At 38.2% G+C, this 13,954-nt stretch overlaps 3 protein-coding genes across 3 annotated transcripts in view; 2 read left to right on the plus strand and 1 right to left on the minus strand.

The window, feature by feature from the left end:
- The first annotated feature begins 415 nt into the window (after positions 1–415).
- LOC103152609 (GTPase IMAP family member 8-like) lies at positions 416–5,741 on the plus strand. Its single transcript, XM_007573156.2, has 5 exons — positions 416–853; positions 1,454–1,504; positions 1,828–2,451; positions 2,942–3,574; positions 4,045–5,741. The coding sequence occupies exons 1-5, from the start codon at positions 835–837 to the stop codon at positions 5,466–5,468; spliced, it is 2,751 nt and encodes a 916-aa protein (XP_007573218.1). The 5' UTR covers positions 416–834; the 3' UTR covers positions 5,469–5,741.
- A 4,336-nt stretch (positions 5,742–10,077) lies between these two features.
- Positions 10,078–12,336, minus strand: LOC103152611 (actin, clone 302-like). Its single transcript, XM_007573158.2, has 8 exons — positions 11,952–12,336; positions 11,761–11,883; positions 11,437–11,544; positions 11,282–11,366; positions 11,055–11,216; positions 10,794–10,985; positions 10,416–10,597; positions 10,078–10,340 (listed from the first exon to the last, which is right to left on the minus strand). Exons 1-8 carry the CDS (start codon positions 12,069–12,071, stop codon positions 10,197–10,199), a joined length of 1,116 nt encoding a protein of 371 aa, XP_007573220.1. The 5' UTR covers positions 12,072–12,336; the 3' UTR covers positions 10,078–10,196.
- LOC103152610 (actin, cytoplasmic 1-like) overlaps positions 11,424–13,954 on the plus strand; it is a 16,521-nt gene continuing 13,990 nt past the window's right edge. Inside the window, exon 1 of the mRNA XM_007573157.2 lies at positions 11,424–11,440. The gene's annotated coding sequence lies outside the window, so the exon portion shown is untranslated. The remainder of the gene's footprint in view (positions 11,441–13,954) is intronic.

The raw sequence follows: 13,954 nt of genomic DNA on the forward strand, positions 1-13,954 counted from the left end.
CTGTTGATCTGGTTTCTGAACCAACTGACATTTAATCTTCATCTCTAAATCTGCAGCCAAACGTCTTTCAGAGCCAACTGGTTCCTCCCTGCTGAACGCTGTGGAAGAACTGGTTGAACTGATTGAACTGGTTGAACTGGGGATTTCTGCTCCCAGTCACTCAGTGGAAACTAAACTGGTTTCTATTGGTGGATGTTACAGTCAGACTGAAGACACATTAAATCTGATCAGACAGAAATAAACTCCATCAATTAGAACCATAATCATCTATAAAACATGTCATTTACATTCAGATTATCAGAATGTTTGTTTTTAATTACCATAAATATTCAGTTATTCACATCTCTGGCAGATTTAGGTTTAAATTAAATGATCATTTATGTGACCAACATGTTTCTTCTGACTGGAAATAATATTAGTGTTTTGGATCGGCCTAGTTAAAGTCCTGACTTGAATGTGACAGTGAGGTAAAGATCAGGGTGATGGTCAGGAGGCCTTCCAAGCTCCCAGAGCTGCAGCTCATCACCAAAGATAAAAACCAGAGAAAACATGAAAAACGGTTTGATGGCTTTAATACTAAAATGATTTTCTATTGATTATTGAGAAAGTTATGAATAATTCTTATTATATTGTTTTTAAATAGAATGTAAATCAATTTTTTTGTTTGTTTCTGAATGTCAAACTGTACAAACTTCATCTCAACATGTAGTTGTTTTTTTACTGTCTCTGATAGGAACCTGAGGTTCTGGTTCAGGTTCTGGTTCAGGTTCTGGTCCAGGTTCTGGTTCTGGTTCAGGTTCTGGTCGGGTCGGTCCAGTGTGGCAAAGTGACATCATGGCCACTGCAGAACCTGGTGAGTTTTTTTCATTGCTGTCCAAGTTGAAGTTAAATGTAATTAATGTTTGTTTGGTTCATATTGAAACATTTTAATGTTTTTGGGTTTTTACTGTAATTAGATGAGCTGATGTGGAAAATATTGCAAAAGTTTCTTTGTTGTAAGAAAATATTCTGTTTTTAAAGAAATATGTTTATTTTATGTGTTTTAAAAAGATGAAATGATTAGAGACTCTAAACTCATCAGTGACCTTCATTAGTTTGTTCAGTCGGTTTCCTTTCTGCCTTCAGTAAAATGGATCTGTGGACCGGTCCGGTTCTCCTCTGTTCTGTGAAATGAATCCTCCATGACAGTTTGATCAGAAACAAACATTTGATTCAGTCTCTTTATGAAAGTTCACAAGCAGATACTAGTCAATCTGTCTTGTTTTCGTATCAATGTTTCCTGGTTTTAGTTTAATTATCTCCTGTTTTTTTGTGTATCAGTTATTAAACTGGTTCTGTTTCAGATCATCAGTTCAGTTCTTATTTGGTTTCTCTGTTTCTGGAGAACTTTAGATAATTTAACTGTTTTTATTTTTATTCACTCTGTTTTCTAAAAGTCTTTTTATCTTTCCAGATCTGCAGCCTGTGAGACGCAGAAACAGCCTGGAACTTATTCCTCCTTCCAGTGAGTTTAACTGATTTACTCTGATGAGGAACAAAGATCAACATGATTAATATTAAAATACTGAAATTACATAAAAAAATTAACTCAGACTCTTTGTTGAGAAGATTCAGTAATGTTTATTTCATAATCTTATTAAATAAACATTCAGCATTTTAAACATTGTAGTTTGGATCAAATTCTTCTCTTAATCTTTTTTCTAAAAGTCCGAAGTTTAAATTTATATAAAGTGTAATAAATTGTTATTGGACCAATAAATTTAAAGTTTTCTTTCTCTGTGATCTAAATGTCTTTAACTATTTTAATTGTTTTCATTTCATCTCCAGTGTCTGAGCTCAGACTGGTTCTACTGGGAGGAAACTGGTCTGAGAGGAACTCAGTGGGGAACTTCATACTGGGAGGTGATGGTTTCACCAGATCATCAAACACCTTTGAAAACACCTATCATAAGATTTCTTTTCCACTGAGAAACAAACAAATATCTGTGATCAACACTCCAGATGTTTCGTTCTCCACAGCAGAAAAACTGACAGATTTCATCAGAAAATGTTCTGATCTCTCTGATCCTGGTCCTCATGTCTTCCTGCTGGTTATTCAGCCTGGAAGTTTCACTGAAGGAGAGAAAGATAAGATCTACAGAATCCTTCAAACCTTCAGTGATCGATCATTTGATCATTCATTGGTACTGATCCTGAAGCCCAGATTGATGTCACGCTTCCTTTTGCAAAATCCTATAAACGACAATCTAATAAAGGATCTGATCAGAAAATGTAGCTACAGATATTTAAAGATGGAGGAAACTGAACATGAGCAGCTGCTGATTCGCTCTGAACAAATTGTCAAAGAAAACGATAAAAACCATGTGAGACATGAAGAGTTTGAAGAAGCAGCAACAACTTTACCGTCAGATGATCAGGCTCAGAAACGACCAGCATCCAGAGCTGCTGCTGGTAAGAACAGAATTCAATCTGATTCTATAGCTCTATGTTTGTCGCTTTTAGAGAAATTTAAATACATTTCTCACATCTGGACTAGAAATAATTTTTTTCTAAATCTAAATTATTTAATTCCAGGAACTTATTTTTATATGTTGAAATGTGGTTGAAATAATTGCTATTAAAGATGAAGAAACATTTTGTCCATTTTCTGTCTTAAACTTAAAACATCAACTGTAAAAAAAAAAGGGCAGCTCTAATCTGGCTCTGAGGCTCAGATCCAGTTATTAAATCCACCAGATTAAAAACCAGAAACATGACATTACAAACCAGGCAAATGATTGATATAAAACGTTGTTATCTGAGAGTATTCAGATTAAACTTTATTAGTTTTTAATCTGAAAAGGTTTGGGTAAATTTATTTAAAGTACAAAAAACTTTCACATCAAACTATTTCAACAACGATTGTATTGATTTGTAATAATTTTAATTTGTTTTGTTGCAGTTAAACCCAAAGGAGAACAAAGACCTGCTGCTCTGAACCTGGTTCTGTTTGGTCCCAGTGACCCACTGAAGGCGTCAGCAGCCAAAGCCATTCTAGGTCATGAGGATCTTCCTTCACAGCGTGTCAGAAAGCAGGGAGAGGCGTTTGGACGTCAGGTTTCTCTGGTGGAGCTGCCTGCCTTGGGTGGAAAAGCTCAGCAGGAAGTGATGGAGGAATCCTTCAGGTGTGTCTCCCTCTGTGACCCTGAGGGTGTCCACGCCTTCATCCTGGTCCTACCTGTGGGTCCCCTCACTGATGAAGACAAGGGAGAGTTACACACCATCCAGGACACATTCAGCTCCAGAGTCAATGACTTCACCATCATCCTCTTCACCACAGATCCTGAACATCCTGATGTTGGTAACTTTATAGAGAACAAGGACATCCAGGATCTCCTCCAGATCTGTGGAGGAAGATATTTAGTTCTGAACATCAGAGACAGACGGCAGATCAGAGGACTGATGGAGACGGTGGAGAGAAACAGAGAGAAACTGGTCAGTTACACAACTAAAACATTATTATGGGGCCAAATGGAGGATAAACTGCAGCTACAGAATAAACTGAAGGAGTTTGAGTCAAACACAGCAGTTACAGGTAAATATTATGTTTATGTAATTAAGATATTAAAAAAAAAATTCCAGTTACCCATATGAGTTTAGTGAATTCTGCTTTTCTTTTTTTCTCCTGTTTAATATTATTTTTGTCTTAATTTTTTCATCAACTTTAATTTTTTTTTTTTTTTTACAATGCGTTGTTACCTTAACTTGTCTGAGAGTCAGACAGAAAGTTGACAGCAGTAAAAAAAATCTCCATGTTTCTCTGCCTGACATGAGGAAAGTGTCTGCAGAACTCAGGATACGACTGAGCTGTAAAACAATCAGCTTTCCTACAGTGAAAAATAATTTCCTCTTTTCTAAATAAGTTTAAGGAAATTATCTATAAAATCTTCACTACAACAGGAGTGATTGAGCAAATCAGAAGTTTTCATCATAACTTGTTTCTTCAATCCATTCCTTGTGAGGATTAAGTCTAATAATTTTCTATTATCTTTCTTTCTAACCCAGATCCTGAGCAGATCCCGATATCCGATTGTCTCCGGATCGTTCTGATCGGGAAAACCGGCGGTGGGAAGAGTTCATCAGGAAACACCATCCTGGGCAGGAAACGGTTTGAAGCTAAAGCGTCTCAGCAGTCGGTCACTAGAAACTGTCAGAAAGCTCAGACTGAGATCGGAGGTCGTTCTGTCGTTGTGGTCGACACTCCTGGTCTGTTTGACAACACGCTGACCCCCGACCAGGTGGAGGAGGAGCTGCTGAAGTGCATGAGCCTGCTGGCCCCGGGGCCACACGTCTTCCTGCTGGTGATGCAGGTCGGCAGATTCACAGAGGAGGAGAAACAAACTTTAAAAAAAATGAAGAACATTTTTGGTAAAAACTCTGAAGATTTTACCCTCATCCTGTTCACTGGAGGAGACAAACTGAAGTATGAGGACAAAACGATAGAAAAATACCTTAGTGAGGGACGTGATGAATCCTTTATGAAGGTGATCAACGACTGTGGACGAAGATATCATGTTTTTAATAACTATGATAAACAGAACCGATCACAAACCAATGAACTGATCCAGAAGATCAACAAGATGGTGGAGAAGAACAAAGGAAAATGTTTCACCAGCGAGATGCTGCAGGAGGCAGAAGCTGCTATACAGAGAGAGGTGAGGAGGATCCTGGAGGAGAAAGAAGGAGAAATGAAGAAACTGAGGGAGGAACTACAGAAGAAACACGAAGAAGAAACAGAATCACTGAGAAGAAAAATGGAAGAACACAGAGAAGAGATGGAAAAAGAGAGAAAACAGAGAGAAGAACAATTTAAAGAGATGGAAGAAAACAACTGGAAGGAGAGAGAGCAGAAAGAGAGAGAACAGAGAGAAAGAGAAAAGGAAGAGAAGAAAAGAAAAGAGGAGGAAGAACGACAACAACATCAGTGGGAAAAAGAACGACAAGATTTAGAGAAAAAGATCAAACAGGAATCAGAAGAAAAGGAAACAATCGACAGAAAACTGGAAGAGATGAGAAAAAAGATGGAGGAAAAACGAGACGCCTGGGAGACGGAAAGAAAGGAGTGGTGGGAAAAACGACACCAAGAAGACGGAGAGAGACGAGAAGAACTGAAGAGACTTCACGAGAAATATGAGAAAGAGAGAGAGAAATATGAAAACCAGAGAAGAGAAGATGAGGAGAGGAGGAGAGAAGTGGAGAAGGAGAGGAAAGAACTAGAGGAAAAATATCAGAAAAAACTGGAGGAAGTAAAGAGGAAGTTTGAGGAGGAAGCCAGAAAACAAGCAGAAGAATTTAATGAGTTCAAACAAAAATACAAGAAAAAGTTTTGTGCTTTTCTGCAAAAACATGAAGAGGAAAGAAAATCTATGGAGGAAAAACAGCAGAAAGAAATCAGAGAAAAACCTAAAGTGAAACAACTAAACAGATGAAACATGTTTATGATAAATGTGATTAAAATAAAAACAAAAAGCAAAAGATGTCAGAAAAACAACACAGTGTGACGCATCACAACTTCCTGAAGATCTTTGGTTTCAGTAAAGTTGATCAAACTATTTTAGTCTCTTTAGATTTTTGCATTTATTTTAATCAAAGTTAATTTTGTTTAAAGTATAAAGTACTTTATTAGAAATCATTATTCTAGTGATTCTTGAGAATAGGGACAAAATGGGTTTTAATTGTCCCATATTTTTTTTTGTTATTTCTCAACCTTATGTATGCAAATATGACAAATAATGTTTAGGAAATGTAAAGATGCTAAGGTACAGGCTCCCAGTTGCAACATAAAAAAAAAAAATCGACCTGACCTAGAACGTTGTCATCACCATCTGACAAAAATAAATAAAAAATAATTTTTAATGACCCTATTAGTGATATTTTTACTCATTTTACAGACAAATGCTTCTCAAGAAACAAAATAAATATTTAAAACAAAAAACAACGAAGTCCATCTGACGGAGTTGACACAGAACTGAAGGTGGTGACCAACTAGTGAGTAAAATGAAAAACTTGGTACATGTGAAGTAATGCAATTTATGCAAAACACATTAAAATGAATTAATTACACATTTAAGTGAGAATTGAAAACAATTTCACTGAAAGAGTCACATAAACTCTGATGGAGTTGATAAAAAGCCAAACTACCTCAATTTATATGATGTTATTCTGAAGGCGGCCATATTGTAGCTCATCAGGTCCATTAAATCTTTACAACAAACCAAAATTAAGCTTTTATTTCACAAAATGTCATCAAAGTTTTGTAAATTGTCAGTTATGGAGTTGACACATCATGGTTGTGACGAGCAACTTAGGAATAAAACAGAAGAAAAAACTAAAGAATAACATAAGCTAACTAGCCCTCTTAGCAACGGAAGAGAAAGGAAGAGGTCATGGGGTCCTCAGAAGTTCTGGTGCCCCCCAATAATGCCTGATTTTTTTTACATTCTTTTCTTTTCTGACGGTGTTGACAAAAACTAGGGACAAATTTCAATGGAGTTGGAAAATATATAAAAATTATTTTTAATTCAATTTATTGATACTTTTATATTCATATGACTACTTACACTTAATTGTCACAATATATAATTTTAGTATTTCTTTAATTGTTTTAAACTATTATAATGTGTTGAGTTCTGCTCCTGGACAAGGGATTTTACAGGCATCATCCACCAACTACAATGTTTAAAATAAAAAAAATATTCAGCAAATACCTGGAAAAGATACATTGTTGTGCTCACATGACCCAGGTTAGTTTAGTCAGATATTTGAAAAAATTATATTTTGTGTATATTTTATTCAAATTTTGTGCTTTATCCATAGGACCTGTTTTGTCCCTATTCTCAAGAATCACCGATTCAATAGTAAATTAATATTCCAACATTACGGCAGCAGCTGATTAACAGAAACATCAGTTATAATGATGTAATATTTCTGTTTTATTCATTTTCTTTAATATATCAGGAATTCTTTTGTCTTTTAATTTTTGTGGTGGATGTTTTACATTTTCTCTTTTATAAATGGAGCCATTAATTCACAAACATGTTGACATGAAAGTCTAAATTTATTTGTATTATTTTATTGTATACTATTTTCCAATTGTTGTATCAAAAATATAGTTATGAAATTATGAATGACTTGTATAAAGTTGGGATTATTTGAGTCTTAACACAGTGATAAAATGTATTTAATTTTATTATTTTTTTTACAGGTGAAGTTTTGTCTTCATGTTAAATGATGAACCATCAGGAATCTGAAAATGTTAAAGTTTTACTGGATGTATTTTCTGGTTGTGTTTGATTTGAAACATGGATTTTTTAAAATAAAGTTGGTATCAATGTTCCTCAATGTGTCTTTATTAATGGTGTAACAAACGTTTATTCATTTACACAGTTATGGTGAAATAAAGAATCTTTTGACTGGATTTATAATATAATTAATAACTCATATTTATTATCAATGTGATAAATACAACAATTACAATAAAAGTCCAGCTTCTACTGGAAAGGTTGGAAAACATTGTAGGTATTATATGGAAACAGCTTTTCTGTTGATTTAGTTTTCTATCTTTGATCGATTTATTATCAACATACATTAAAGCAGTGCTTCCAAAACTTTACTCCTGAGCCCCCCAGTGGTTTCCACACATATTCTCCGCCCCTTAAAGGGCTCAGCATGGCAGTTGGTTTTTGTTTGTTTCATCCATACTGCTTCTCGCGCCCCCCCCCCTGCAATGGCACGACGCCCCCTTTAGGGGGCGCGCCCTACAGTTTGGGAAACTGCATTAAAACATTTCTGTGTCAAAACTTTATATATATTGTTGCCTTGTTGTTAAATTATAACAGTTCTCAGTGTTGAGAACAGATTTATGTTTATTGACAGTTTAGTTGTTTGCTCAGACATGAATAAACACTAGAGAGTAATTATATGAGAACAAAAGTTAGTTTACAAAAATAAATTTGATTGCATATTATTGAAATGTATGACAACACAAATCTGGGTGTTTTGGGTAATTTCCTTGTCCCTTGATAAAGATTTGGGGGCCCACCAATACATGGACTATTCACCCTTCAGTATTAAAGGACTGTAGACAGTTTTGTATTTACACATGCCACATCAGTCTCCTAGAAGATAAGAAGCAAGATGACATCCATTAATGAAGATGACACAAACAAACCTTGCTATACTGTAGCATTTGTTCAAATACTTCCCTGTTAACTTACCTTTAATCCTAGTTCTTGTGAATATTGTTCTATATTGAACATTTTAAAATGTTGTTAGGCAACATTTATTTGCAGTATGTTTTTGTGGGGGAGGGTGTTGCATCCTTGAAGTATTTTATTTAAATTGTTACTATTTTTTTAATTTATTGATAAAACACTCTATTCATTTATTTAATATATTTTATTTGCCCAGTTGTTTATGTTCAGCCGCAGAAGCATTACAGAATCTGAGCTTCGTCACTGATTGGTTGGGTAGCGGATGTGTGTCACACATCCGCGCTACACTATAATCTTGTAGCCTGAGGAAGAAGAAACATTGAAACGGTTTTCTGTGTCTGTGCCCGGCTGCTTCTGAGAAGAAATAAAAAAAAAGAAAATACACACAGCGTGGAGAAAATAAAGCTGGTGAAACTGAAGAAGGACTCCTGTCACTTACACTGTCTTTTTGTGTTTGTGCTACAGCTCTAAAGGTGACACTCAGGGTTTACTTCCAATAAACCTCACTGTTGATCAGGAAAACCACAATCCTTCATTTGGGGGGTGAGGACCTCTACGTTGAGGAGATCAAAGTTCCCTTGAAACCACTAATCCCCCTCCTCACCAATGGATCAAAACTACACCACAGTTCAGGAGTCAAAAACAGTCAGAGACAAAAAAAATCAAGTTCAACATTTATGTTGAACTAGAGCAGGGCTGGGCAGTCCTGGTCCTGGAGGGCCGAGTCCTGCAGCTCTTAGACGTCTCCCTGGTCCAACACACCTGGATCCAACAGCTGAATCTCCTCCTCAGTGCAGTCAGGTTCTGCTAACGACCTCATATTTGACTCAGGTGTGTTGAAGTAGAGACACATCTAAAAGTGGCAGGAGGCCCTCCAGGCCTGGAGCTGCCTGGAGGGCCTCCAGGCCTGGAGCTGCCTGGAGGGCCTCCAGATACAAATGAAACTGAAGCAAGAGCTGCTGCAGTTAGATTCATAAAACAAAATGTTTTATAAACACGATGTGATAATGAAGAATTTGGGTTTATTAAATTCAGTGTATTCACTTCCAGGAGTTGAATTTACAAACATATGTCAGAAATAAAGTTAAACTAAACCAATAAAAGATATAGATAAAAGGTTTTATGGCTCAAAATTATCTTTATTTTTTTTACAATTGAAGATTTTGCAATATTAAAAGTTTGGATCTGTGGATAAACAATAAAAGTTTCTCCAGAGTTATGATAAATAACTGTGAAAATTTCAGAAATTAGAAACAAAATTTTTAATTTTGGTTAATAATTGAGGATAAATCCCCCCAAAAATGACATTTTAGTAAGAAATTAATTGTTTTTCTATTAATTCAGGTTAAAATTTTTCTGTCAAACCTTTTAAGACTCTAAACAGCTCAGGAAGTTGATGAAAAGCTGCTAAATAAACATCAGTCATACATCCATTCCTAATAAAACACATTATTTTACTGAGCTTTACTGAGTTTTTAACACTGATGTCATTTTATATTTAATATTAGCATAAACTCATTAACCCTCAGTCTATATCAGTGTTTCTCCACCCTGGTCCTCAGCCCTCCTGTCCTGCATGTTTTAGTTGTTTCCCTTCTGCCACCTGAATTGTATCTCTGGATGATTAACAGGATCTGCAGCTCCTGATGGTCATGTAATCATTTGAATCTAAAACATGCAGAGCAGGGGGGCTGAGGACCAGGGTGGAGAAACACTGGTCTATAGGAAGATGGTTTTGAATGTTTCTGATTAATACAGTGAGACCAACCCAATCAGACCACAGCGCCCTCTAGTGGCTCCTGCAGATGGATTTGGAAACATTTCTGCAGTTTAAAAACTTTAATTAAATGTTTAACCCAGTGATTTTGTTGAACTTGTTTCTGTCCAGATCCTTTCAGACGGACGGAGCAGGTGGTGAGATCATCAACCAGATGGAGGAGAAGGTTAGAAACATTTACGGTGAACGATTCCCGGACCGGATTCATCATATTCCTGTTTGCTGATCCACATCTCCTGGAAGGAGGAGAGCGAGGCCAGGATGGAGCCGCCGGTCCAGACGGAGAGCTGCCTCCCATCAGGAGCAATGATCTGGAGACATGAAGAAACAACGGCCTAGTTAAAGTATCTGATCTGTGGTTGGTGAGGAAAATGAACGACCCGTACCTGGACGTTCACGCCAGGCGGGGCGAGCCGAGAGATTTCCTTCTTCATGCGATCAGAGAATCCAGGGAACAAGGTGGAGCCTCCAGACAGCAGGATGGTGGAGAAAAGGTTTTTACGAACATCCAGCTCACATTTCATGATGCTGCTGTGGACGGTTTGATGAACTCCAGAGGAATCCATGTCTAGAAACACAAAGACTTCAGTCAACCAGGAGAAACTAAAAACATTCACAGTTCAGAGAGACAGACAGCAGACTGAAGGAGGAGAAGGAAACGAGGAGAGAAAACAGATCTCTGGTTAAAAACCGTCTGGATTCTTTCGCTCTGATTTCTGTCTCTGCAGGTCTTTTGTTTGGTTCACAGTTGATCTGGTACAAACCGATGAGTTCGGGCTTGAACAGCGCCTCTGGGCAGCGGATCCGCTCTTCGCCGATGGAAACTTCTCGTCCATCTGGAAGCTGGTAGGTTTTGTCCAGGGTGGAGGAAGAAGCCGCCGTCTTCACCTGCTGGTCGAAGTACTGAGCCACGAAGCAGAGCTTCTCCTTCATGTCGGTGACGATCTCACGCTGACCTGAAACGTTACGGAGACCCATGAACATCCTGCTGTCCGGTCAGGAGATCAGCTGAAGGTTGGACAAACCGGCGGCGCTGAAGCTGAGTCCTCTGCTGTCCAGGAGCTTCAGCAGGTAATCGGTCAGGTCGGCTCCGCCCAGGTTCAGGCGCAGGACGGCCTGAGGCAGAGCGTAGCCTTCGTACACCGGGACGGCATGACTGCAGCCGTCACCGGACTCCATCACCATCCCTTCAGGATGAAACATGATCAGAAACCTGGAGAAACATGAACTTAAAGCAGCAGAGTTCATCCACCTGTGGTCCGGCCAGAGGAGTACATGGACAGGACCGGCTGCATGGCCAGGTACAGGGCAGGAGGGCTGAAGGCCTCGAACATCACCTGACCAGACCAGAGATGTTAGGAGGAGCTCTGGGCCTGAACTGGGTCTGAACCGTCAGACCGGACTCACCTGGGTCATCTTCTCCTTGTTCGGTTTGGGGCTGAGCGGCGCCTCGGTCAGCAGGACCGGATGGTCCACTGGGTCAGCATGAAGCTCTTTGTAGACGTGATGCCAGATCTGCAGACACAACAGAGAGAAACTCAGAGTTTCTGCTGCAGAGGAGAGAAAACCTTCATCTGCTAATGATTTCACAGCTGTGTTGTTTCCTTTGAATAAGAAATGGAATTAAAATCATGAGTAAATAATCTTGTTCACATGATAAGTCAGTAGAAATGATGTCAGTGTCAGAACCGATCCTGGATCAGTCGGAATGGAACCGGTTCCTCTCCTCACCGTCTCCATGTCGTCCCAGTCCACGATGACGCCGCGTTCGATGGGATTCTTCAGGGTCAGCAGGTCTCTGTGACTCAGAGCTTCGGCTCCTATGAATCTGTCCTTCTGTCCTCCAGCCGCGTCCTGCAGACAGACACGTCATCTACCCACCGCCTCTCCTCCAGCCCTGAGACGCACAGTTGACCTCTGACCTGCCTGGGACGACCGACCACTGATGGGAAAACGGCGCAGGGACCATCGGGTCCAGAAAAACCAGCTTTGATAAAACCGGAGCCGTTGTCAATGACGACAGGAGCGACTTGTTTCTCCATTTCTGAAACAAAACATTCAGATTAATGCTGCTTTTAGTTTCCTTCATAAGTTAATGAGAAATTTGAACCTTGACATTCTGTCACATGTTTAAAAGATTTAATTGATCTGGTATGTAGAACATAAAGGAAACATCTGGACTCCTGTGGATCATCGACTCTAAACTGATACATAAAGGTATAAAACTGTTTTAAAAACCATGAAAAAGTAGAAATGAAGCATCAATAATCACTGAAAAGACGAGCAGCAAACAGGAAAACAATGGAGAAGAAAATCCCACATAAACACTCAGATGGTTCTACAGTGAGAGGTGATGAAACACACAAAACTAATCAGGTCAGAGTTCATCTACTGCAACATTATTAAAGCTAAATACATGTGCAGAAAATAACATTGGAGCAACAAAGCTGGTGTATGAACAAGATGCCTCACTTTAACACATTTCTAGGTGTTTCTGTCAGTTTGTTCTTCATTAAATGAATTTAATCACATTTAATGTAGAAAATCCAGACATTTTGCTCCAGTAAGAGCAGCAACACTTCATCATGATGTTAAAACTGTTCTGTAAACTTTCCCTCAAAATGTTACCCAGTTAAATGTAACTGAGTTGTTTTATGATGAAATGGATCATCGAGCTCCGGTCCAATGGTACCAAGTCCAGTTATAAAGACCAGCTTTAGTCAAGATGGAGTTAAAACAAGATTAGTTCAGTTTTTAAATTAAGTTGTTAAAAAAATTAGTTAATGAGGAAATTCTGCCCATAATCTGTACTGGGGTCAGATTATGGTTCTGCTGGGTCCAGTCCTCAGAATCAGTGGGTCAGAACCAGAATCCGTCTGAGTCCATCAGCCAGAGCAAAAATCATTTCTCCTCATATCACAGTGTTAAAAACTTCAGGTAAACAGAAATGACTAATATACCTAAACTAACATGTATTTAATTAAGAGTCTCTATTAAATTATTCTTCATTTTCTCTATTGAAACACAGAAAAACAAAAACAGACACATTCTGACCTGCTCCAGGTGAGCTTCCTGCTTTCCCTTCCTGTAGGTGAACCGATAACAAATGAACAAATGAACTTTGTTCAGTTTTTAAGTCATATGGACTCAGGCTGTGAGAGCAGCCGCCCCCTGCTGTTCAGCGTTTGTAACTGCATCCAGAGCCCATTAAAACTACAGTAAAATCATTTGAGTTCATAAAAGGCTCGTTATTGAAATATGCTGAGTCATTCATAATAAACTCTTTTTGCTGTGGAGTTCAGTGAGACAAACTGATTATTAACTAAAGCAGAGAAAGAAACTCGCTGCTTCCTGCAGGACTTTAACCTGAAAACATTTCTAGTATCATGCAAACTGGCCACCAGGGGGCGTGACGGAGTGAACAGACTTACTGCAGAGAAACAGGTGAGCAGTTCCAGCTGCAGCTCCTGCTGCTGCTCACCTGTTCATGCTTATCTGTGCTGGAGGACATAAAGGGAGAGTCTGTTTGATGAGCTTCCTGCCAGCTGGAGTAAAGTTAAAATAATAAATCTGTATTGGTTGTAAAATCTCATCAACCTTTATTTTATTAGTTCAAAAGTCATAGTAGATTAAATATTGCTGGAAAAATGAGTGCAGCTCAGAATGTGAGAAAAATTATTTTCCTGAAGTTTTTATGATTTTATTTGATCTGTTTAGATCTAATCAATAGTTTGTCATATTTTTATTTTATTATATTTTCTCATTATTTTCCAGCTCTGGATGGTTTTATTTATTGCTCTTTGTTTTCATTTTCTGAAATATGAACGTGTCCATTATGCTGTAATTAGAGAAAGGATTTTAGGCTGATTTGTATTCTAACTATTTATTTAGTTTTGCAGTTTTAACCACATTGATCCTGTTGAGA

The sequence above is a fragment of the Poecilia formosa genome, unplaced genomic scaffold (assembly GCF_000485575.1).
Source record: "Poecilia formosa unplaced genomic scaffold, Poecilia_formosa-5.1.2 Scaffold320, whole genome shotgun sequence".
In the NCBI taxonomy this organism is placed as follows: Eukaryota; Metazoa; Chordata; class Actinopteri; order Cyprinodontiformes; family Poeciliidae; genus Poecilia; species Poecilia formosa.

Coding starts and splice junctions, on each gene's coding strand:
- LOC103152609 (XM_007573156.2), top strand. Junction 1,505..1,827: donor GGAACTTATTCCTCCTTCCA/GTGAGTTTAACT, acceptor TTTCATCTCCAG/TGTCTGAGCTCAGACTGGTT. Junction 3,575..4,044: donor GTCAAACACAGCAGTTACAG/GTAAATATTATG, acceptor TTTCTAACCCAG/ATCCTGAGCAGATCCCGATA.
- LOC103152611 (XM_007573158.2), bottom strand. CDS start 12,071: ATGGAGAAACAAGTCGCTCCTGTCGTCATTGACAACGGCTCCGGTTTT. Junction 10,986..11,054: donor ACTCAGCTTCAGCGCCGCCG/GTTTGTCCAACC, acceptor GTAACGTTTCAG/GTCAGCGTGAGATCGTCACC. Junction 10,598..10,793: donor GTTCAAGCCCGAACTCATCG/GTTTGTACCAGA, acceptor TTGTGTTTCTAG/ACATGGATTCCTCTGGAGTT.